The sequence below is a fragment of the Melanerpes formicivorus genome, unplaced genomic scaffold, assembly GCF_026170545.1.
Source record: "Melanerpes formicivorus ecotype bairdi unplaced genomic scaffold, bMelFor1.0.p_v2 SCAF_19, whole genome shotgun sequence".
NCBI lineage: Eukaryota > Metazoa > Chordata > Aves > Piciformes > Picidae > Melanerpes > Melanerpes formicivorus.
This window is the reverse complement of record NW_027142371.1, coordinates 5,183,567-5,209,706: the sequence shown is the minus strand read 5'-3', so window position 1 is coordinate 5,209,706 and position 26,140 is coordinate 5,183,567. Positions and strand designations below refer to the sequence as shown.

Below are 26,140 nucleotides of genomic sequence, written 5' to 3'. Positions count from 1 at the left end.
GCTCCCTGGCAGCCTTGCCACACACATCACAGCCTCTCTCAGCAGCATTAAGGCAGATGCTTTCTGTGACCACCACTGCATTATTTCACTCTTGAGAACTGCTTTCACTACACAGCTATGAACAAAGAAGGTCTGACACTGCATGGCAGACCAGATTCAAGAAAACCTGTTGATGCTGACTCATTTAACACATTCTTAGGCACTTAGTAGTTTAAATCCATTGTCTAATAAGCTACTTATTTCTTTATATATATTAAGAGGTATGGCCAGCATGCATTCACATGGCAGCCACAGACACTAAGGAAGAAAGACAGACAGCTGGTTCTGCCCTATGCTTCACTCTCAGTAAATTTCTTGATACAAGGCCCAGCTTCAACAGGCATTCCAACTACTAAAATCCAGTCCTGATTCAAGTAATCTGCAGAAATTCTGAGCATAAGTAACTAAAATAAAATCTGTCATATATAACATTGGTTAATATCATGTTAAGTCTGAGACTTCACTCTTATTCAGGAGTTTTTCAGTCTCTATAATTAGGTTTATTTATCTCCCTGCAGTACCAGTGCTCTAAAAGCCTTTGGACTAGCAGTTTGTTGCCCAGGCCACCTGAGAACCCAGTGAGGCTCAGGCATTTAACTAGCCACTAACAGCCCTAAACACGAGATAATCTGATGCACTTAGAATTCAAGGCTACCCAACCTATTATTTATGAGGAGACAGGGGGAACATCCGAGTTTAGCTTAGCCCCAAGACTACTGTTTCATTTTTAAGACATTACTAAAAATCCAGTTGGAGACTGACACCCACTCCAGGAGGGTCTGTGACTTGCTTTCACTGCACTACACTGACACATCTCGTTCAAAGAGAAGGGGTGCACCTGTTGACGAGTATCAAGAGCGGTTAGAGCTTTGGATCTTCTGCCAAAGTTTCAGGTTTGCTCTGTGTGAGCCTACAATGTACTTAAAACTATTACTTCAAGAAAAAAAATAATCCTCACAGTCCTGCTAATTTATATTCTACCCTAAGTTTCAAACATTATCTCTCTGGAGCAACTACATTCTCTAAAACAGTAAGCGCACAGTGACAGGCATTTTAAACAAGTACTTCTGATTTATTCACAATTTAGATAAAGTTTAAGGAAAGACAAAGGAAATACAAAGGACAACATCAAAATGAAAAGGAATTTCAGGGACCAAAGTGAGTTTCTACAGCCAGTGCTCTCCATACATTTCACAATGTTATCCAAACACTGCAGGTGCAGATTTCAAATAAAACCCATAACAAACCACTATGACTATTCCCTTTGAAATTAAACTGGGAATGGAAGTTAGCCACAAACCACCAAATTCTTTCAGTTTCTACTTAAAGCCACATTTATCTTTTACAAGATGGATTCTGCAATATATTTTCAAGTAGCATTTTTCGTTTTGTCTGAGCTCTGCTATAAAAAAAGTCAGTGTCAACCTGTGTAACAAACCACCTTTTGATCTTGCTTGTGGACTATGCACTCAGAGCAGTGTCACACTTGCAGCTTGGAGGTATCCTTGGAGATACTGCAATGCTTCTGCATTCAGACTAGTGCTCAGCATTGATGGAACCTTAAAACATATGACAGAGAGAAGCGTCAATGCCTGCACACATTAAACCGCTGCTACATCCTGTTCAGCACTGTATCAACACATGGTACAAAGTCAAACAACATCCTGAGAGCAGCAGTTTTCATTGTGAAAGCAGCTGCTGGAACTGCAATTCCTGATGCTGACAGTTTTATGTACTGCTTATCTGAATCAAAAGTGGAAGAGTAAAGAAACTCTTCAGTTATTAAAGCAGCTATCTGGATGCAACAAACATCTGATCCCTCAGGCAATCTTTACTTACCAAAATCCTGAACAAAGCAAAGACACCAGGAGTTAAAATACTCAACTGTAAACCTAACTTGTTTAACATGAGTTGCCTGAATTTCCTGAGTACATACAACTGAACTGGAGCCAAGTGTTAGCTATGTACTGACAAGGATACATTTGAATTTAAGAAATGGCATATTTAAGCATATTGCTAAATGATGTGAAGTCACAGCCTTTCTAAGGTTATTAGGGGGAAAACCTTACCAAAGTTATAATCCATTGCATAGTAACAGAGCATTACCCTATGTCCTGGTTATGACACACTTCATTTTACTGCTTATCAGGCACTAGCAAGGAGACCAGACCCACTATCCAAACAGCCTTTCTGCCTTGCAGAATCTCACATTAGCAAGCCACGTATAAAAGTCACCTACCCTGCCTGGGCATGCTGTAGACAGTTTGTGAAGAGACTGTGCCAGATGGATTCTAGGATTGTTCACCATTTGACCTACAGGATCGTGTTCTTTTTTTCCAGCAAAGGCCAGCTGAGAGAATGCAGTCTGATATCCTGGAGTATCCTCTATGTCAATGAAATGTTCTTCATCGGGGATAGTGTCATCCTCAGGCAGTTCAAAGAGGCCAATGAGGGCCTGCAGCAAAGGAGTCCTATATGTAAAGAGAGAGGGATAAAATTGGAGTGCTTAAAATACATTAGGACAGGGTGTATTTCACAGGAATGCTCACATTACTTGGAAGCCTTTAAATTTAGCCCTTGCAGGTACTTGCTTAGCTACTGAAATCATAACTGCCCAGTCTAAGCTGGACTTGAAAAACTGTGGATCTGTTTACCGTACAGGCATAATGTAGGTGTTCATATTAAAAGCAGGAACAGAGCATTTAGTTTTGATCAGGTCAAATTGTCATGAATCCTGTCTAAGAAAAGCCATTACTTGATGATCACAGAATCACTTTGGTTGGAAAATACCTTCAGCTAGGCACATTAAAAAGTTCTCATTCAGGGATTCAGTTATTGCCATTAAATGCAAGCTACCTGACTGCTGGACTGGCTTGCAACCTTCACAGGTAGCTTTCCCCAAAATTCTACTGTGCAGCTAAGATCTTACAGCCTCTCTGTCAGGCTATAAGAATACTCAAGTCTCCTGGCTAGTAGAACAGCTATAAATCCAAACTGGGCTTAGCTTTTCAGAAAGAACACAAGCTAACAGAAGCAGTGTATTTTCCTACATGCACTTCAAGCTAGCCCAGTCAGTGCTACCCCCATCAGAAAAATCTCAAACCAGCTCCAGCACATGCTTTGGAAACCCAGTTTTTATTTGTTGAGAAGAGGAAGTGGTATGAAAGACCCTAGAACAGCTTGGGTTGGAAGGGACCTTTCAAGGTCAGCTAGTCCAACCGCCCCCTGCAGTCAGTGAGGGTATTCTGATGATAGCTCACATTTTCAGAAAGCAAAAATGAAATAGTCTAACAGAATAATAAAATGAATAATAAAAATGAATAGTCTGACAGAACTTGAAGAAGTGTTCCACCTACCACAGCTTGGTGTATTCAGTGTCCATCATAGGAGGACATTCTGTTAATATTTTTGTAATGCCAACGGCACAGATTTTCTTTTCAACTTGCCCAGACACTTTCTGGATTTCAGGAATGATAATTTTCTCCAAAACCATTCCAAACATCCTATTATGACATTAGAAAAAAAAACAAACCACAAATAAACAAACAAACAAAAGTATTAGAAAGCCTTATCAGCCTTACGGTGACAAACCCCACCTCAGAAACAAGAAAAGCAGATAAATTGTTAAGACACTGCCCTGCTGCAGTGGACACCCAGTAGAAATTTGAGCACATACATTTTTCACAAAGGGAAAAGATGAAAAGCATCTCTCCTTTTCATGACCCCCTTAGGAGATTAGTATCTTGAACCAGCAATGAGGAACCGTGGGAGGTAAATCAGAAAACAAAACATTGCTAGACTACTCAAATTAGGGACACATGCAGTTTGCAGTTTGAGCTAAAGATGACAACTGTTTCCTACTTTAAGAGAAACAATTACACAGAAGTATTAATAATAATGATCACAACCCCAACAATAGTAATATAAAATAATAATACTAACTTTGGCTGTATGCTGTCAAATATTTCCTGCAGAGCTAAAGCCCCATATTTTATGCAGTACAAGTTAATGAAGACTAGGAAACCTGTAACAAGAAAGAGGTCAAATGACAACTCAAGATGAAAAGAAAAGAACAGCTTTAGAGTCACCAGCAAATACCTTCTAAGAAGTTTTTCTAGGGGGCAGAAACAGCAATCTTTATCACTATTCAGTTTTAGTGAAGTTTGTTAACTTGCTACCTAGAAGTTTGCCTAAAAGTCTGCTGAGTTCTTCACCCACCACAATGCGGTGGTAAGACAACCAAGACAAGATGCAGTCCTTTTTCCCCTTATAGCAGTTATAAATCATCAGAAAAGCCATTTGCAAATTTTTCAGGTTAAAGACCAAAAGAATTTTTCCATGTTCTTAATCAAAAATGTCATGCAGTAGAGTTTTTCAGCTCAGTCATGAATGCCTCTGCGTGCCCTTTCTCCAGAGCACAGATGCAGTGCCTTAACAGCACCATTTGCATTGTCTTTGCAGAAGACCATTATAAGCCATCCCATCATTCTTGCTCCTCTCAGGTGCCATTAATCAGATTTTATAGGATTAAATAATAGATACTGCATCATTTGTGTAGTGGGAGTATCATTAAAATAATTTAATCACTATGAAAGAATCCTTCCATTGCAAAATACATACTCCAATCATTTGTGACAGCTTTGCTAATTTACCATAAAACCTTATCAATAACTTCAGTCATATTCAGGCAGGACACAAATGCATACCATAGTTAGCAGTAATAAGCCCCAACTACATGTAACTGAAGGAAGTGTGGTCAGTATCACTGTGCTGTGTGGTCAGTATCACTGTGCTGTGTGGAGTGAAAGTTTGCCAGAATTAGCTGAAGCTAATATAGGAGCTAATTAGCTCCATATAGGAGCCACTTTCTGATTATTAATGATAACACACAGAGTAAGAAAGTGAAAGGAATACACAGCTCTCTTATTTTAGTTCCAGTCCTTCAGCTTTCATGAAGTGTCACCTGCTGTGACATGTACCCTAGATGCCAGCCCAGATGCAGCAAGTCCCTGATGTTGGGTCATTAGTATCGCTTCACCCCCATAGTCACCAGACACAATAGGATACTCAGTACAGCTGCATGGTCTAAACTGGTGGCACCACCAGTGCTGAAGCTTTTCACATAGCAAGGAACTTACTTTTAATAAATTTTGTTGTTTTGGAATTCTGAAGTCTTTGGAATAGCAGAATGAAGATTTGTTTCCTGTACTGGTCAACTGATCCACTGGAAATTTAAAAGAACAGTTATTCAGTTCATGTTAGGATTTTATTACTTCACAGAAAGCAGGTGTAGAATTGTTCACCTCTATCTTACTGATAAAGGTGACACTTTTCAGTAGTCAAACATTCATTAACTATGAAGTGTTCAAACATAACCATAATAAAGTCTACAGACTTTCGTTTGGAATGTAATTTCAACTCATACTCACGGAGGCATGTGCTCTATAATACTGTTTAGAAGATAGAATCCTTGATGGTCATTAGCTTTAGAGGCAATCAACTTCTGGAACACACCCAACAATCCAGGCTGCAAGCAAAACAAAACCAAAACTCTATACAACAGTTCTTCATGTGTGACCTAGCAGAAAGTTGGCCCTGCCCATTTAAGACACAGACCAAGGCTAAAGCTTCTACAGTAAACCTAAACCAGGATTCTGCTTCTGCGGTTAAGGACAAGGAAGACAGATTCTATCAGCACCAAATGATGTTCCTTTAAACCTAACCTTGAGCAAATGAACATCAAAGCCAATTTGAACATACACATCTGCTTCATCAGTGGCATTGTCCAATCAAGCCTGACTGTAGCAGACCATGAAGCAGAAGTACCAGAAGCATGCAGAATAAATCTCTCACTGAATTCAGTAGTACTCAGATCCCCCAACATTTTGGCTCCTCCTCATTCTTCTCAAGGCTCAAGATTTCTGAACAGAACCTCAGAGTTTTCCTGATCCACAGTGTTCAACGTGAGGCAGAAGGGAAAGCTGTGGAAGCTTACCTGCTCACAGAAACTAAGGGCAGGGATTTTCCATGTTCATTGACAAAAGCACAAAAGCCTCAGATTTATCTTACCCACAGAACAGCAAAGCATCCCCTAACGCTGCATTCACAATAAGCTTTGTCCTTCTACACAGGCACCATTGAAGTACAAGCACAAATTCTGCCAAACCCAGCCACTCAGTAAAGGTTCCTCATCGTTTTTCATCTTAAATCAACATGTCCAGAGGCAGACACTGTGACTAAATCCAACTTACAATTTTGTCAGCAGCAGCACTTGCTATTGTATTGGCTCCCCGCTCTAGATAAGCCTGCAGGAGTCGGACCAAAGGAGGAATGTTTCCTGTCCTTTCCCATAACACTGGCTGAAGTAGATGAGGAAACAATGCCATGTAGGATGATGGGATTTCATTTTTATGCATTTCTAGAAGTAGGGACATCACTTGAAACACATATGGAATGAATTCTGGAAAAGAGACAATGACATTTAAATATCCAGCAAATATGGTCCCTGTCAGTTACCAGGAACCATGTTACCTACTGACTGAACTGTATGGTAACAGAAAGAGTCCAACAAATAAAACCTTGGGGAAAGGTATCACTTCCCACATTTCATAATTCCAAAAACGTTCAAGCATTGTGTATGTAAATCTTCTATTCCCTCCATTTGTTAGTGTTCCAGAAGATGGAAAACAAGGCAACTTCTATTATAGTAAGAGTAACAAAAGGCTTTGCAGTAGTGACTGTCAGGTATCTTAAAAACAGAGCTCATTTTACAGCTAAGTTAATACAGCTGATGGACCTCATGGAACAACCCAGATGCTTCCTGCAAGTTTTTAATTAGGACTGAGAACATGCTGCATTCTCACTTCAATTTCCTGTGTTACAGAAAAACTGCCATGAGGTAAATCACAGCAACCACTTTATAGGAGAGAGAGAACACAAGCACTTACTGATTGTCATTTACCTTGCACATCATTCTGTAGTATCTCAGTGAACACCATAAATAAAGCCTCTTCAAAGCTTCCAACTGCATCAGGGTTTGCTTTGCACGTTATCCTTATCGACAGGCATATTGATTCGAACATGTAATGGTTAAAGTGAGGTTTGCTTGGATTCTAGAAACAAGTTATAAACAGATTCATCAACCCAAACCTGCAGCCAAGTCACTTGTACAGCAAAACCAGATTTTTTTTCCATCACTATTGAAGTTTAAAAAAGCAACTGGGAGTGAGAATACTTAGAGCTTACTTATTAATAAGCTAATTAAATTAACTCTATAGCTAAAAGCAAACACAAGAATCTTTAAAGCATACAGGAGGGGTGGGTTTCCAAAGTATTTTGAAGTCAAGTGTTTTCCAGAAGTTCTACATAAACAAGCAAGTCGTTCCAAGTATCCAAAAAATGGATAAACCTCTTCTTTCTCAATCCTGAACACCTCTTATGCTCTGTGGTTAAGTTTTAACTACACGTAGCAGAAGTCTTTTGGGATAGTTGATGAAAGTATTCTAAAGCATTCCCTGATGCCCATGTTAAGAATATGAGCCCAGCCTGAACCAAAGAATTTATAGCAGGAAGGTAATTTAACTTAATCCCGCATTTCTGTGCCTAAATTTAATATTAGCCTCAGAAGCTTCATGGACAGAGAAGAAAGGAGTTGATTACTCATTGCAGACTACTGGAATGGTGGCCTCTGCACAAGGAAACATTTATACTAGAACAAGCTAGTGCTACAAAAAGATTTCATATGCTGTTTCCAAATTTCAGAGGAGGGCAGGGGAGAATGATTTCTAAGTACATCCTCAAAGAAAAACAGTACTTCACTGAAGGTTGCTTTAACTCATTGTAGTCAGAAAATACTGACCAATTTACAGTGTTCCCACAGAACACAAACAACAAGGCATAAATAATCTTTACAGAGACTGCTCTGAAAGGAAAATAGGGAACATTTTGCTCAGCAGCCTGTTTATTTACCTTACTGACAGCCAGCAGTTTCTGTGTAAGTTGTGTGATGACAGAAGGGATGTATGGAATTATGGATTCTTGTAGCAGAGAAAAACTCCTCATGATGGCTGCAAATAAATTGAAAGCATTACCTTCTGGAGCCAAGCGTAACATTTCTGTCATCCACCATATGCCTAAACCCTTTACCTTTTACTACTAAATCAGATTTACAGCAAGAAAGAATACCTGCTGTAAGAGCAACCGATCTATAATCGTGACAGAGGATAAAGCAAAGCTTCATTGTGCCCATTCTGCAGATGGAACACAGAAGAACAAGCAACTTTGCAAAGACCATCATGTATCCTGTCTCAAATCTTGGTGTACTATTACTCACAGCCCACTCAGATCTCCTGCTGACACCGCTCAGGTCACTGTCCTGACTCCAGATGCTACCATTTGTGAAAGAGTTTGTCACACCACCATTATTTTTAGTGTCCCTCCTTGGCACCATAAACTTAGTCAAAGATGACTTAATACAGCTTGGTAAATGACTGCAGGCTGTGCACAGCTCTTCAGCAAGTTTGCATAAATGAGGTTTTTCAAATAATAAGGTTAGTAGCCTGTAATTCTAAGCCTTTACCTCAAGTTAGCAAAGGTCCCCTTATATGCAGAACTCAAAGCATTTACCTTTCATAATGTATTCATTTTCAGAGGAGCCAGGAAGTGTCAGAGCTTTAAAAAGGTTTGTCAATAGCACTTCTACAAATGGTGCCATTTCTGCAGCTGTAATGCTGTTAAGCAAAACAGTAAGAGAGTCACAAACTTCAAGCATTTTACCATACTGTAAACTAAGAAAGAAAAGAACCCCCCTATATATTTCTTATCCTTAACAGGCAAAACCTATGTAGCAATGCCTTTACTTCTGCTGAAAAACTTACAGGGTAGTATTATTTGTCCCCCTCATGGTAAACAGTCTTTCAAGAGCATGGGCTGCATATGTATGGACCACAATACTTTCTGCTTGAAGATGATTGATTAAGAGAGGAATAGATACCAACAGTTGTTCTTTAGGTACCTACAAAAATACAGCAACAAATGATAGATGTGTTATATAAAAATACAGATGGTTCCTCACTACAGCACAACCACAGAGTATGAGCCACAAACTGGCAGAGGAAGAAATCTTAGAAGGCTCCTCCAGTTGCTAAATCATACCTTGACAACCAAGAAGCACCTGTTTCTGTCACCTCCTCTCTATTTCCCCCAAACACCAAGGTTACACTGGACAGACAGTAAGTGTATATATTCTTTTTCCATTTTACTGTGTCTTAACAGACAGTTAAAAAAAATAATCAAGCCTATTAAATATCTGTGTGGGGATTTCTAAGAGATAAATAAAGGTAGTCTAAAATTGAGAAGTAACACTCACTATCTTTTCTCACTGCATCTCACAAATGAGAAAAGGCAAAGAACGAAGCTGCTGAACTCTCTTCAACAGCTACTACGATGGTAGGAGCAATCAGCTATATTTAGACTCACATTCACTTAAAAAAGCCTCAGTATGTCACAGAACTAAGCATGCTGAGATGCTCAGTGCTCCCAAAGCATATGGATAGCATACAGACTACATGTTAATTGGATATTTATAACAATATCATTTACTTGCACAACTAAAATTTCAGCAAGAAGTGTTAGATATGACTATCAAACACCTGTTGAGTTAACATATGGCCAAGGAAGATAAATTAGGCTTGGCAAGTAAAGTAACAAACTACAATATGTTTGAACCAGAAGAATAAAAGAAAAACTTACTTGGTTTCTAAAAATCATGATGTATTTGATGCCATCTGCTTTTAGCACAGGGAATTCATTCACTGCAATAGAAAAAGATGCAAATTCTGTTGCTACTTTTCATACCACATGACATCACCTCTCTCTATAGTAGAAGTCATGATTTTTCCCCTCAGGAATAATACACACACTATTTTTCTCCATTGCTTAGTTCCTGCATTTCTGTATGAACACTGGAAGACAGACTAGGTAGAAATCACACTCCAGTACCATTAAATGTCCAACCTTTTCACCCACTTCCCCTTCTGGCTCAAATTTTAGCAGCATCCAATTATATATTCCAAGACAATCCACTATGTTCCAAATGTCATAATTGTTGAAGCATAAAATAAGTGACATGGGTTAAATCCAGACATCTGTAATCTCATCAACATGGGCTGATACAGGCTCTGACCCAGCCTGCAGAATTCTAACTTCCCAGGGGTTTGTATAGCACAGAAGTTTGCATAAGGTCTCAAATACAGAAATCTGATGACTTTGATTCAACAAGTTTAAACATGTAGCTGATAGCACCCATGCTCTGGTCTTGCAGATAGCATGTGGCAATCCACCTTTGTTTAATAGCTCAGCCATAGCCAGACAAAGAGATCTGAATTGCTTCCCATGGGCCAGGTGTCTCAGGATGCTGATATATGAGCACCTCAAGAAACCAAAGTCACCAGCAAGGCTCTACATATACAACCAAAAATGTCATGTCCAAATTAATGGTAACTTACCACTAGCAGACTTTAAATCAGGCTGAATATGATTCACAAAGAATTCGGTCAGGTTAACTAGTTCATTGGCTTGTGTTATTCCATGCTAGAAAAACAAAAACCAAAACCAGCTCTGGTTTAGATGTTAAGGTTCAGCTACTCTTTATACTCATTTTTAAGTGCTTTCAATAAAAGGAACTAAAAGGAATTAAAGAGAGCATACACGTGATGAGGTCGTTGAAACCGAATCTTCAGCAGAGCCACCCAGTTCCTTCTTCTTAATGCTTATAGTGTCTAAGTTTCAGCTCTAGCACTACTGAGGTTCAAAGTTACCAGCTCTGAGTTGAATACTAGCTAGCCTGTAACACACTAATAATCAACCACCATTTTAGATAGAGGATACCCACAATCTCACTAACTTGGTACTTTTGTGATAGTCCTTTGACAAAAGTTTAGTAGCCCCATTCCAATTCTGAATTAAAGCAGCTAAAGAATGACTAAAGTTTGCTTCCATGAAAAAATGCAGCCAAGTTTTGAAACAGGGTTTTCAGATGGATGTTTACCAGGCAAGTGTTCTAAGTGATGTTGTCCCCATATTTACCACTAAATATAGCACCTAAGGAGATGTGCAACTTAGCAGATTTCTAATTGCTAGGAGACTGGTTCCCACTACATATCACTGTTACCAGCAACTGCTCTGCAGTGGTACACAGTCAGAGTCTCAGGAAAAGGCTGAGAGCCTTCAGCAACACTGCACAAAGATACTGTACAACATATTTTACTGTGTTTGCCTCAACTCTGGCTCGTAAAGCCTCGGAGATCTGAGCTGCAATAACACTTTAAACACTTACTAGTACATTAAATCTGCTCTGTGGGACCTTCCATACAATGGTACTGTTTCCAAACACAGTCTAGCTGAGGTGTGGCTTTCCAGTGTATCCAGCCTGTTAGCTATTTTCCTCTAGACTAGTAAGGAGAACCATTTCCAGCCATCATTAGCATTCACATGCTATTTCCAAACCATAAACATTCAACAACCAGGAAACATTAGTAAATGCACTGACAGGAACTGTAAAAGTCACTTAGATTCTTTCTAGTCTGCCTGACACTTCTGATCATCTTCTGCAAAGCTGAACTGGGCCTTCCATGGTTCAGTAATACTGAAAAGCTCAGAGGTTCTCAACCCAAACTCATGTTCCTGCTTCACACATGCCAGTAAGCCCTGCCAAAAGGTCACATGTGGTTGTTGACTTTGCCCAGTCTGCCCCAAGATCAGATACCACCAAATTACCACCTGTGATACCATTATATAAAGGACAACCTGTAACCCCACCAGCATTAAACTACTACAAATGCAGTTCCTGCCATTCTGAGGCAGCATAAAATGAACTGCAGTCCTCACATACACTGGAACACTTGAATGCACACAGATTAAAAAGAAGAGAATGTAAAAGTACCTTCTGTGTCTGAGCTTTGGATGCCAAAGACGTAACAAGGTAAATAGCTGCATCTTTGTGCTTCCAGTTAACAGATGGATTCTTTGCATATTCCTGCAGCATAGAATTAACATACCCAGAAAAAATCCCTGTCACAGGTCCTTCAAAAAATTTGCACAAGCCTCTGACTAGATCACAAGCTGCTCGGCGTCTGGTGTCAATATCTGCAGGAGGACCAGAGATTCTTCAGATATGAGAAAGTAGACAGCTTTGCAAACAGAATAAACAACAAACCAATGCTAATACTATATGGCTTCTTACAATACAGCCACACCTCATGCTAATTATTGCAATTCTCCCCACTGAAGTACAGGAACACATTTTTACTACTTGGACAACGAAAAGAAGAATGGACACTGACCAATACTGCATGTGCAATCACAGGGTTTGCTGCCTTCTAAAGCAAGCTGCAGAAACCACACAGCGGGAAGCTTTTCAGCACCTTGACAGTTACCAGCCCACACGTACTGGTCTGGTTGGGATGGGGTTAACTTTCTGCATAGCAGCCCATATGGTGCTGTGTTTTGCACTGGTGACTAAAACTGTTGGTAACACCCCGGTGTTTTGGCTGTTGCTGAAGAGTGCCTGCACAGTGTCAAGGCTTTTTCTGTCTTCCCAGTGAGTAGGCTGGGGCTGGGCAAGAAGCAGGGAAGGGACACAGTCTGGGTAACTGACTCAAACTGACCAAAGGGATACTCCACACCATGTAACATCATCCTCAGCAATAAAAAAACGATGGGAGAGGGCTTTTGGGGAGCCAGATATCGCTCAGGGACAGGCTGGGCACCAGTCTATGTGTGGGAGGTGGTGAATCAGTGACTCACCACCTCCCCCCACCTGTCCTCTTTCTCTCACTTAAAACTGTCTTTATCTCTCTGTCCAGGAGTCTTCTCACTTTCACTCTTCCTGTTCTCTTCCCCATCTCACTGCAGAAGGGTAGGGAGCAAGCAAGCTGCTGTGTAGTGCTTAGCTGCTGCCCCCCACACCAAATCTGTGCATTTTGGTAAAAAAACCCAAATATAATCCTGTAAAAAATCTTTGTTTCAAGAAAGGGGAAAAAAAATAATAAACTCAGCTGGCCTGAGTTTATTTATATACCAACAGAAGGGATAGAAGGAAAATAAAGCAAGTCAATTTAAATGCAATAGGGGACATTCCTAAAGTAATCAATGAAGAACACAAACAGTTCTTGCCTCAATTCTCTTAACAGCAGAAGTAGCTAACAAATAAAAGCTACACAAATACCTAAAATGCAGCCAGTCCTGGCTAAGAATGACAAAACATTTGCTTCAATGAACTTCAGAACCATTTTCCTCCAATTCTGCCCTCCCCTGCCATTCTTAATTCTATTAGGAAGTTTCAGTTGGGGAAGTGTCAGTGCCCCAGAACAGCACATAGAGAACTCCCACACAGATCTCATTTTGGCCTGTTTGTGCTCTGACCTGACTCAAGACCAGGCAGCTACAATCAGAAAAATCAAACAGCTCTGTTACTGTACTGCTTTGAACACAGTGTCGGTGCACAAGGGCTGGCTGGTGTCCAGCTGGCTCGAGTACAGCTTTGTATGCAGCACTAGTGAGAACTGCAGCTTAAACACCATAGACTACTAAATACAGGCACAGCCCTTCCAAGTTATTTAAAACTCTGCACATAGGAACTCAACACACAACTGTGGCTACTCTTCAGCATTGACTTACAGGCTATATTTGCTGAAATGAACATGTGTGAAGGGAAGACAAACCAATCCAATCAAGGAAAAGATACTGGAAAGACATTGTCCAGAACACAACCCCACTGTGAGGGGCATACTGTGACAGCAGACTTGCTAAAAAACCTGGGAAAACTCTCTTGGTGCAGGGGGGAAACTTCCCAGTTAAAAAATGTTAAGTTGTAAAAGCCTCAGTAAAATGCTTCTGCTCTTTAGAGCTGTATTTAAAGACCAAGCATTCTTAGTAAAAATCAGTGGATTACCAGATCCTTCCAAATCCCTTCTTATATATTCTTCAGAATTATCTTCAAAAGCTTCTTCATCAGCCGCTGAAAAGACAAAATGCAACAAAGTTTAAATATTGAGGTCTCTGCTCTCTTTTTTTTAAGGTAAAAAGGTGTATTGACAGCTTGCTGTTTTTTCCAAGTGTTCTCTATAGCTTAAAAAAAAAATAATCAGGAAACTCCAGCCAGTCTAGTGTGTTTAGCTTGCTCCTTTCATACTCGTGAGATGATGCACTCCTGATTTAAAAACCACAAAAACAGACAAGACCTATAAAACACTGAAATGTATTTAATGAGGCTTCCAGAGTCTCAGACTTAGAGAGAAGCCTCTTATCACTGCAATACATCTTCACTATGTTTTATGTATGTATCTCAATAAGAGCCAATCAAAATGTGGAGAAATAGGCATTACAGTTACAATATTCATGCCTAATTAGAAGAGAATAGAATTAACCAGGTTGGAAAAGACCTTTGAGATCATCAAGTCCAACCTATCATTCAACACCACCCAACCAACTAAACCATGGCACCAAGCCCCCCATCCGGTCTCCTCCTAAACACCTCCAGTGATGATGACTCCACTACCTCCCCAGGCAGCACATTCCAATGGGCAATCACTCTTTCCATGAAGAACTTCTTCCTAACATCCAGCCTAAACCTCCCATGGTGCAGTCTGAGACTGTGTCCTCTTGCTCTGGTGCTGGGTGCCTGGGAATAGAGACCAACCCCCACTCGGCTACAACTTCCCTTCAGGTATTTGTAGACAGCAAGGTCTTCCCTGAGCCTCCTCTTCTCCAGAGGTAATCTTCAATTCCAGCTCCCTCAGCCTCTCCTCATAGGGCTTGTGCTCCAAACACCTCCCCAGCTTTGTTGCCCTTCTCTGGACACATTCCAGCAGCTCAACATCTTTCCTAAACTGAGGGGCCCAGAACTGGACACAGGACTCAAGGTGTGGCCTAACCAGTACTGTGTACAGCGGCAGAACGACCTCCCTGTTCCTCCTGGCCACACTGTTCTTGGTACAGATCAGGATACCATTGGCCTTTTTGGCCACCTGGGCACATTGCTGGCTCATGTTCAGCCTACTATCAACCAGCACTCCCAGGTCCCTTTCTGCCTGGCCGCTCTCCAGCCACTCTGACCCCAGCCTGTAGCACTGCATGGGGTTGTTGTGGCCAATGTGTAGAACCTAGCACTTGGATGTGTTCAATCTCATGCCATTGGATTCTGCCCATCTGTCCAGCCTGTCAAGGTCCCTTGACAGAGATCTTCTACCCCCTAACAGATCAACACCTGCCCCTAGCTTGGTGTCATCTGCAAACTTACTGATGATGGACTCAATACCCTCATCCAGACCATCAATAAAGATATTAAAGAGCATTAAGACTCTCTGAATTACTGTGTTAATCATGAAACACCAAGTTATTGTTGGCACATGACCCAACTGCCTGCATTTTCCAATTTGAGATCCCAGAGACACAAATATGATTAGATGTGTTCATACAGTGCTGCCAAAGCCCCCTAGGACAGCAATCTGCTGGAGATACTTGGAATTTTAAACTAGCACTTAAGTAAACAAGAGGTAATCTTCAACACTTAGTCCTGCAAAGCAGAAGATTATCATAGTTACAGCTACATGTTATTGTCTTTTTGACAGACAAAGTCTTAAAACATTACCTCTAAATTCCATATTAGGTACAATAACTTTTTCACAGATGCTTGTTAAGGTATTCTGGTCTTCAAACAGATGCTTGTAGTGTGGTCTCTCACAAACTGAGGCCAGGAACTGGATTGCATTACTAACCAGCTACAACAACACAAACAGAACACACACAGCTTTAGCATGACTGACTGATTTGTAATCCATTATTAAACTTGACAAGATCAGTTTGTAACAACTCACCAAGTCGTATTTCACTTCCTGGCCTGTGGTGACTAACAGATTCCAGATTGCTGTTACAAAACGTGGCAGGTAGGGCTGGAATTCTTCATCATATTTTTGAGCATATAAAGCAGCATTATCACAAATTTGTGATTTCAAGAGCTCCAGTAATCCAGCTTCTTCTTCATCCTCACATAAAACAAAACAAAGAACTTAAGCATCCCCCCTTCCACCATCCATCCACTATTTAAAGTGTCAGCAGATTTGAAGGATGTATTTACACAATTATTTTGCCATGTTCTAAAGAGGTGAAGGAAATTCCTCTCACATCCCTAGAATTGCTGTATTTTGCTGATTTGTAGTGGAACTGCAAATGAAAGCACTATGCACTTTAAGTCATTTAAACCTGATAAAATTTGACATACAATTAATTTACAGATGTTATAGCAAAAAAGACTATGCAAGACACTGAAAAAAAAGTGCTTCGAAGGCATTGTATCTTGCTACTTCAAATTGGAACAGTTGTAAAAGTAGCTCACTCCCCTTTCCCACACCTGCAGAGATGCTTGTGAAACCACAAAGCAAAAAAATCCCAACCAGACACCATCCCAGTAGTGTCTCCCCTCCCTCTCTCCAATCCCCACCTTTCAGTTTCAATGCATATCACTTCCTAACTCAGTTCAGCACACAGCTGCGGTGGGCAACAGTCCACTGATACAGGAACACAGAAAAGAGCAGCAAAACTTTTTTCAGCAGCAGCATTACCCTAAACCAGCCATGAAACTCTAGCACAGGATACACTTCATGCGCCTCCCTGTGCCTTCAGAGTTTCTTGGGCTCCCTCTTGTGGCAAACTATTACGGCGTGTCTGGAAGAGATCGACACGCAGAGGGCACGCACAAAACTTGAGCTTGGATGACTTAGTAGCACCTATCACCCATTAAACTACCAATTCCTACAATTACACAAAGACAGCAGATGCTAAAGTACTTTGGGATGCCATGCCTTCTATCCTTTCATCTGCAGCTGTTTCAAGCTCTTTAAGACACCCTGGTTTTCTAGAACTTGGTCCATGAACTAGCTGAAAGGTGTAGAAAACCTGAGTGAGCACTGTGACTCTCTAATGGACAGGTTACTTCAGCAGATGTCCTTGAGAGTTGATGAGAATCCACAATCTGCTTTCTGTGCACAGCTGCATATACCTGCACCTGAGATACAACTTCAAGAACTGGACCTCAAATTTCTTAGACAACTTCTCTTAAACTCTACTTCCTTGCAGTCATTCTGTCCCTCTGTTGACCCAACAAAGAAAACATTGCATTGTTCAGAGTCAGACCAAAGTTTTCAGTCAGCCCTCTCCACGGCACAGACGCAAACCAGAAGCTTTCTGCAGTACTTACATCAGTCTGCAGAAGTTTATTATCTAAAGTTAGAAGACTATGAAAATTTGTCATCCATGTTTCCATGTTATCTTCAAAAAACTCAGGAAGATCCTGTGAAGGAAAAGCATAAAGCTATGTATTAATTTCTGCTTGCATTGTTTAGATAGCATAGCTACATAGTAAGACGTGTATCCACCTTATCATTTACTGAGGGACAAAGTGTGGGAAACAATCTTCAAAATGAAACACTACTCTCCTCCTCCTCTCAAATGTAAACCCTCCAAACAGGCTTTGGAATGCACTATTTCCAAATAAATTAGTTGCTTACACTCTACACAGCTTACAGTTTTCTAAAGAAAGAACCCTATTGCCTCTTACTCCAAGAGCAAGAAAGCACAAGCCTCTCTATTAGCTCCAGCTTGCTCTTTTGCCTGCTATGGAAGCACAGCCCAAGCAATCAAAGGCATGATCATCACCCTTAACAGACTCAGGTTTGTGTTGAGATGTTGAATAAATGTTACCTCCAAGTAGCTTGTTGCTGTTTTTCATATAGTGATTTAATGATGCTAGGAATTTAGATCTGATTTCACAACAAAAAACAGTGCCACCGGAATTATTTGCAGGGTACAGAGCTACTAGTTGTAACTGAGTTCATGTCAGTACAGATGTATTTATAAAGTAGTACAGTGAGTACAAACTAAGGCATTTGAGTTCTCCCTCACTCAGCTCACTCTCTAAGAGCTACCCATACAACACCTCCTTGCTATGACAGGAGCTTAGACTCTCTTGAACTCGTTTAGATAGCGCCAAGTTAATGTCTCGGTTAACTCCATCCTTACTGTACCTTTATTCCAGCACTGATGCAGACTGTAAAATTTTATTTTGGGGATAAAGCAGGGCCCTAGAGGCTGCCCCAAATGGATTCTATGAATAAGAGCACAACAGCTTTCTGAGATCAAAGCAGAACTATTAGAAGAAGAAGGAGATTCACCTGAAAATTTAAACTGTAGAACAGCTTCGCGATTAGAATGAGAGAAGAGAAGAGAACCTTCAGAGCACTAGCATCATTGGCATGTGTGCTGCAAAGTTCAATAGTTGCCTAGAAGAAGACAGAAGATTCAGTCAGGTAACACACTGTGAGGTACTGCAAAGTGTCATGTAACTTTAAATTTTTTTAAAGAGAAAATGCAGTTCCTTTTCCTCCCCTTATCCACCCTTTCAGGGGTCACTTCAGGACTTCAGTTTGAACAACCAGGAAGAGTTTCAAAGCAACTGTGTTCTCAAGTTTTCATTCTACAGACATGCACAACAAGCAATTCAGAATGCTCAACTTGGTTTAGAAATGATTCAACAAGAAATACCTTGAAGAGATTTGTCAAGGGCAAAGCAAAGGCATCAAGGACAAGTTTGATCTCTGACCATAATTCATTTGACTTAAACTCGTGGCGGTACCTGACAAGTGAAAGAGAAATACACCAAAAATGGAATACAGCCTTCACATTTCTTATCCAATTAACTTGTGTACAATTAGTCTTTTATGCTGAACCTTGAAAAAAATACTGCCAAGTAAACAAGATCTAAAAAGCATGGTTCAAGATCACTCAAAGGATACATTTTGACAACCACTTAAGTGTCTTATTACAAAGCCAATAAGCATAAGCAGCAGCCACAGCTGCAGACTTTGTAAATCTACAAAATTAAGTCTAATGGTAAAAACTTGAGAGTGGAACAGAACTTTTACAACCCATTTACTAACTCCCTTACTTCCATTACCTTTTAAACAAGGAGTGAGCGGTGCGCAGGACTCCGTTAATGACATGGAAGTCTCCACTTTGGAAGCGATTGACCATTTCTGTCAGCAGGTCTGGCCATTTCTGAGGGAAGTCTTCCCGACCAATAATACTAATGGCATCACTTAACTGGGAAGGAAGCACAACCATTACATGGTTTAACAGCAGGCTCCTCGCTACAAAAGGCACAGCAGTGGTGGCAGATGTTGTAAATGCCTGAGAAAATGCTTCTTTTAACTGTCAGATTCATAAATTGCTAAGTTAGAGATGTACTTCTTCTCAGTACAAATAAGTCTCACTTTAAATTCAATGTGTACAGACAATCTCACTTGCTAGAATTACTATATCTAACTGCCTAATGCTAGAATCAGCTGTAAGAGTATCAAATACTTCCCTGTAAAAAAACCCAAATAAGTAGTTAGAAGCAGCTACAACATACTACCAAGATACTTGGATTGGGATGACTTCATTGGTAAGGGAACTGTGTCCAGCTCTGGGCCCCTCAATTTAAGAATGACATTGAGACTCTTGAACGTGTCCAGAGAAGGGCAACGAGGCTGGGGAGAGGCCTCAAGCCCTTCAAGGAGAGGCTGAGGGAGCTGCGGTTGTTTAGCCTGGAGTAGAGGAGGCTCAGGGGAGACCTTATTGCTGTCTACAGCTACCTGAAGGGAGGTTGTAGCCAGGAGGGGGTTGGTCTCTTCTCCCAGGCAACCAGCACCAGAACAAGAAGACACAGTCTCAAGCTGTGCCAGGGGAGGTTTAGGCTCAAGGCGAGGAGAAAGCTCTTCCCAGAGAGAGTTATTAGCCGTTGGAATGTGCTGCCCAGGGAGGTGGTGGAGTCACCATCACTGGAGGTGTTCAAGAGGGGATTGGATGTGGCACTTGGTGCCACAGTTTAGTAGTCATGAGGTCTCAGGTGACGGGTTGGACTTGATGATCTTTGAGGTCTCTCCCAACCTTATTGATTCTATGATAACCACAGCCTCTAGACGTGCTTAGAACATTCCAGAAGTCTGAGGACACAACCAGAAATGGACATGTTACCTGCTTTTGAATTTGTTCTGGGCTGCTAAGCATCAAGGGCACTATGTTGGCTTTAATGGCTATCCTGTCCGATTCACAGATTTTATTCGGCTCATCCTCAACCTAGAATTGAAAGAATAATTGAGTGATGTGCATATCAGTACACTCCAGGCAACAAGAGATTGTCAGCATTTCACAAACCACTTGCTTATACTGATTTATGTATCTATTACACTGTTAAAGAACCTAAAAGGTCTTTTAAGAGACATTCCCTACAGTCAACCTGTAACAGTAGTACCTGAAAAGAGCTGAAAGGAATTACATCTTCCTGTAGAAGCCTGAACTAACTTTTCCTCCTTTTCCAATATTGACTCTTCCAACCAGCAATTCAGCAGTAGTAAGGGTGGCTGCACATGCCAGTAACATACCTATGTTTAACCAACAGTCTTCTCTTCCACCACACCAAATCTCATCTCTGGCCTCACTTCTGCCAAACTCAAAGACTTATTTTCTGAAGGCTGTCTCAAGCCATACTGTCTAGAAACTGTACAAGATGCAGGTTATGCAATTAAAACTGCAACACTGACTTTAAGAGCTACCCAGTCAGTTCCAAATATCAATTGGGTCTAAATCTAGTCAGTCAGTAGTGCCAAGTGGCAGTAAATAACAAAATTTCTACTAAAGATATGAAATAATGCTACCATCCAGTGACACTAGTGGTAATAACAGTCTGTGATGACAGCACTGAAATTCAGAAGCCTAGACATTATCCAGCAATTCAGTGGTAAGCACCTTCAGAGAGTAATTCAATGATCTTAAAATGCTTTAAACCAGATGGCACTACCACCCTCCTCATCTCCCCTTCATCACCTTCTCATAAAATGCAGCCACTTCAAATTGTAAGTTATGGGGAGCTATAACCCTAGTCACTAGTGGTGATCCCCAGGGCTCAGTCCTGTTTAGTATCTTTATTAACAACCTGGACAAGAGAATTGAGTGCAGTCAGGGATTTTGCAGAGGACACTAAGTTGGGAGGGAGTGTTGCCCTGCTGGAGGATAGGGAGGTTCTACACAGGGATCTGGAGAGGCTGGATCAAAGGACCAAGGGCAGTGCTATGAGGTTCCACACAGCCTTCGCACAAGACATGAAAGGCAGCACACAGATAAGTATTCTGCACATGTTTCAAAATTAATCAGAAAAAACAAATTCCTCCTTCACTCCCTGTACATCCTGCTCTCCAGGCTCACCGAAGTTCTTGAAGAGGCAAAACCATTCTGCTTCCAGAGAGTTTTATACCACTTAGGTTCAATGCTGCTAGATTAAACCACATGATCTAGGTATGCAGCCTTACAGCTGTATTTTCTGTTCATACAGCTGCCCTTGACATGCACACTTTAAATTTTGGACAAAATGATGTGGCTTGAAGCCACACAGCAATCATAACGGCCCTCTGGATGCACTTTCTGCACAGCATCTCCACCTACTCCCAAACAAAATCTCATCCTGAGTTACAACAGCAACCCATAAAAATGAAGCCACTGAAAGATTTTTCTGTAACACTATTTCTACCTACAGTACACTACAAATACAGATGCAGTTTGGGACCAATGCCTAGTAACAGAAAAAAAGTTCCAGAAAGTGCCAGACTGAATGAGCTGAGCTTATTAAACATAACCAGATGCAGGACTGCTATCACTTAGTGTGAGGGGAAAAAAAACCCATGGATATTTGGAAACAGGTACCAGCTAAGATATGATGATTAAATACTCCTCAGCTTCCCTGTAGTAAAGCAACCTTACACATTTGATACCCATCAGATACAGTAAGCATTTTCAGTGAAAAACAGTATATGCAGTATTAATTAGAACCTCTCCTCACTGAAGGACTTGAGCTCTCAAATATAATACTTTCTACAATAAATTTCATGCATGCTGGAAGCTCTGAATCAAAAATGGTTTTGAGTCCTTTGAAACAAAGGATAAAATGGAATTAAATGGCAACAGTTCTATTTGCTGTCTACAAACACCTGGAAGTGTTAAACTGTCAAGGCCACTGAAATAAACTGCCCCATGCTACTCTATGCCCCAGAAGCACTCAGATGAAAAAGAAGCTCAGATCATCACTTTCAGCTGCAGAGCTGGCTTGGACCGTTTGCAACACTGTAACAATAGAGACAGGCCAGACTGCCCAGCCTGTGTGTACAAACACAGCTATTTTAGTTTAAATACTGCCAGTTAAATGAGCCTTAGATGCTGTGCTTCTGCAAAATACGAATAGAAACTATTTGTTCATCATTTTATCACCCACCTCTACTTCTTTTCAATACAATTTACTACAATGGTCCAGGTTTTAGGCCCCCATCAGTAAATTACACCCTGTCTTTGTTCTCTGAATGATCTCAAAATGACTCTTTCACAGACTACTGACATACACACCTTCTTCAAGGTTACTTCAAGAATAACTCATTGTACCTTAAAACAAGTATTAAATCTTAGCATAACCACTCAGCTGGATACCTACAATTCTCCAGTTCCTTTTAATGTAGTTCTTGAAGGTTACAGATGCACAAACTTTGATGACATTTTCCTGTGACTTCTCCAGCAGCGTCAGGAGTAACAAGGGATAATTCTGGCTTCCTTCAACTGACTCCAGAAACTTCTCCGCTGCAAGAGAAGATACCAAGGTTAGCAAAAGCTCAACTGATGTTTCTAATGGGAACAAGTGTCTGTTTAAAATAACACATGAACACTTCCCCAGAGTCTCACAAGGACAGAAACACAACACAAGCCTGACACAAGGTACTGCAACTTCTTTACCACCAAGCTCTTTCAATGCTTCTGCTGTTAACAAAAGCTCTCAGTTCAAAGCGGGATGGTGAAATATTGCCTCCTCACTGCTTTTAAAAGCCATAACCCACTAGAACTAAATCCTGGTTTAATGTAAACAGCAGCACTGCTTTAAATAACAGTACCAAAAAAAATCACCAGTACAGGAAAACAAAATTACAAAACCCAAACTGAACATATTTGCAACCATCCTTTTGTTGTTCTTCTCTTCAAAACATACTGAGAACTTCTGCTAAGAGGTCATTGCACAAACAGTCACTGAAGTTTGCTACACATAGACAAAGGAGCCAAAAGAGTGAACTCCTGAGAATCACTTACCAGGACGCCTTATAGCAGGATCTGGATCTAATGTTTTCTTTAGATACTCAGTTAAAGTCTGTAAATTGGCATCACTCAGCTCCATTTTGGCAGAACCTAAAACCCACAAGTAGTTTTGTTGTCAGTACAAATCAGAAAATCCATCCTATAAGCTATACATGTAGACCTGGATTCCACAGAACACACACATCATCTCTTTCTGACTACACCTCATAAAGCATGGTCCTATTTCATGCACTTCACCCAATAAAACAACAAGTAGTGTGCACCAAGCACAAAACATCCATCTCTTCAAATCATGGAACTGCTATTGTCTAATTTGTTGAAACTAAGCTCCTAGAAGAGGATCACACATTCAGCTAACCACGAACCAGATACAGCCCAGGGATGATCTCTTGCCCTTTCAGGACAACAGGAGTTTGTTTTGGCTTTTGAGAACTGCTGCCAGCTCCAGAAACCTGTTCTGGTTGAAAGAGCTGCACAGTCCTGTCCTGCACAACTGTAAACAGAACAACTATTAGAGTCAAGGTGTGTTTAAATACTTTTTTTAATGAAAGAAAACTCTCAACAGAAAATCAATTCCTTACAGAGACAAAACACTGTGCAAAGCCAGAGCACTTGTCCACTCTGTGGAATTCATTTAGAGTGGGGTGGGAGCTAATTTAAATGGCAATACTTATTACAGCATAACCCTGTGCAATAAGTCTAAATTATTCCTCTCTAGTAATCCTCCCACACATATGCTCATACTTACCACAGTGATGTATTAACTCTGCAGCTTTAATTAGAATAATTAAAATTACAGCAACATTAAAAAGGCAACAAGACACACTTTAATGAACATCTTGCTGCTCAGGATGGCATCATCCATTCTTACCACCACCAGCAGCACAGCTCACTCCCTCCTGAAGTAATGGGAAAGCAAAGATTTCCATTTCTGTTCTGGAGGTTCTAACTAGTAAGACAGACTGAAATTTGTCTGTCCCTCTTCAGATTTATGTTGATTATCAGTGTGATAAATACGGTTTCTACTTAAGCCCACTTGCAAAGGTACTGAGTTTTAATGACAACATTTTTATTTGACTACATCTACATCACTGAAAGAGACAGCAAGTTTCCCCTTGAATTAGATCAGCAATGGAGATTCAAAAAGAATCCCCAAAATTCTCCTAGAGTCCTGTCCCACATTTTTCACTCCCCTGCCCTTTAAGGGATTTGCTCAACTGTAGTCTTGTTCACGTTAACCAACAAAAGCCCAATAAAGTACAGCAAAAGCAAGCAGCCCCAGCAATAGCTGGCTCTTCTACTCCACAAAATGGCCTCATGCATCATTATGATGATCTTAAAACTAAACCTTTTATAATTAAAAAAATCTGCTCCAGGGAATTGTGTAGGGCTGAGGTATAAATCCACGCAGAAATCATTTACGGAGACTAAACTTCACTCAAATGGGAAACCAAACTGGAAGAGGAGACTGACAATCTTGAATGACCTCTTACAAACACCTCACAATCTGGAAGACCTCAAGCTGTGTGTTTGAAGGCCAAATGCAAAGACCTGAATCTTTTACTCATTCCACCACACAAAAGGATGCTTTCACTTGCTTCCTACTTAGTCTTACTTCTCTCTCTTCCTCTAGTTATCCATTTATTTTGTTTTTCACGATAAAAAAGTGGTGGTACTTGCTAGGGTGATACGAAGCTTTTTGCTGTGTTGTGACACATGCCTCCTGAAGAGCCCCGACCGTGCTTAATGCATGAACTACTTTAATCACAGTGACAGAATACTTATGGGGGGAAAACCCCAAACCAACCTGGCTGTCCTCTAAGCCTCACACTGTGAAGAACTTGATGGAACTGTTCCCGCGTTCATTCACAGCATTTACCAAGCAACGTGCACATGCCTAAGGATGTTTACGGTCTAGATTTTACAGGAAGAATTATTTTTACACCAAACTGAAGATCTTTACACTCACTTGCCACTTCGCCACACCGCCGGGGTCGGCAGTCAAGTACGGGAGCGAGTACCCGTCACACCCCCGGCGTGCCCGCTCACTTCCCTAGAGCCCGGAGGCGAGGCCGCCTGCGAGGCGGGGCGGCAGCCCGGAGCTCCGCAGCGGGGACAGGGAGCGGAATCCTCCAGGCCCGGGCATGGCTTGACTGTCGCCCGCACTTACCACCCCACGGGGCCGGTATAGCCGCCTTTCAGCGCCGCAGCCCCGCACACCCCAGTACTGCCCCAGACCGGTCTCCAACCCAGCGTGAAGCCACCCGGTGGATTATCCCGGGGACGGGGCCGCTCCGTCCCCCCCGCCGCCAGACTGCGCCTCCCCCTCGGCGGCGCTCATGTTGGCTCATGCGGCAGCGGCCCAGCTGCGGGCCCCGCCAACTGGGCCCAGGTGCAGCCCTGTTCATCCCGGCCGGGCCGGGCCGGGCCGGGTCGCGGGGCAGGCTGAGCTGATGGCCTCGGTGGGAGAGCCCCGAAGAAGCACCAACGGCCCTCAGACTAACTTGCTCCCCTCCCCCTCCCCGCCACCTCCGGACTGGCAGCAGTAGAAGCCAACGAGAGGAGAACATTGCTCAGTCCCAGGGCCGTGAGCCAATGGCGAGATGCGGAAGGCGGGCCGAAGCACCCTAGCATGGTGAGCTGCGCCTCTCGCTTGCGCCGCGGGCCCAGCGCCCCAGCCCAACGCGGAGCGGAGCAGAGCGGCGGCCAGCTGCGGGCCGTACGGACCGACGGGCTGTGGGGCCGGCGCCACCGCCTGCACCGCCGACCAGCGCGGCCCAGCCTCACCTGGTGACTCCCCCCGGCGGCAGCAGCTGCGGCTCCGAGAGCTCCGGCTGCGCTTCACATTCAAACTGCGGCGAGAGGGCGCGGCGGCGGCACC

General features: G+C 41.8%; 1 protein-coding gene across 1 annotated transcript; it reads right to left on the bottom strand.

Moving 5' to 3' along the window:
• Positions 1-1,090: 1,090 nt before the first annotated feature.
• Positions 1,091-26,140, bottom strand: CSE1L (chromosome segregation 1 like). The gene is made up of 25 exons (XM_068149882.1): positions 26,047-26,140; positions 23,254-23,349; positions 22,610-22,752; positions 20,110-20,211; positions 19,049-19,194; positions 18,637-18,727; positions 18,267-18,374; positions 17,294-17,386; positions 15,915-16,082; positions 15,689-15,818; positions 13,991-14,056; positions 11,981-12,183; positions 10,545-10,629; positions 9,790-9,851; positions 8,916-9,052; positions 8,665-8,768; positions 8,008-8,105; positions 7,001-7,151; positions 6,291-6,499; positions 5,469-5,566; positions 5,178-5,263; positions 3,982-4,063; positions 3,396-3,542; positions 2,279-2,510; positions 1,091-1,598 (listed from the first exon to the last, which is right to left on the bottom strand). The coding sequence occupies exons 2-25, from the start codon at positions 23,336-23,338 to the stop codon at positions 1,509-1,511; spliced, it is 2,916 nt and encodes a 971-aa protein (XP_068005983.1). The 5' UTR covers positions 23,339-23,349; positions 26,047-26,140; the 3' UTR covers positions 1,091-1,508.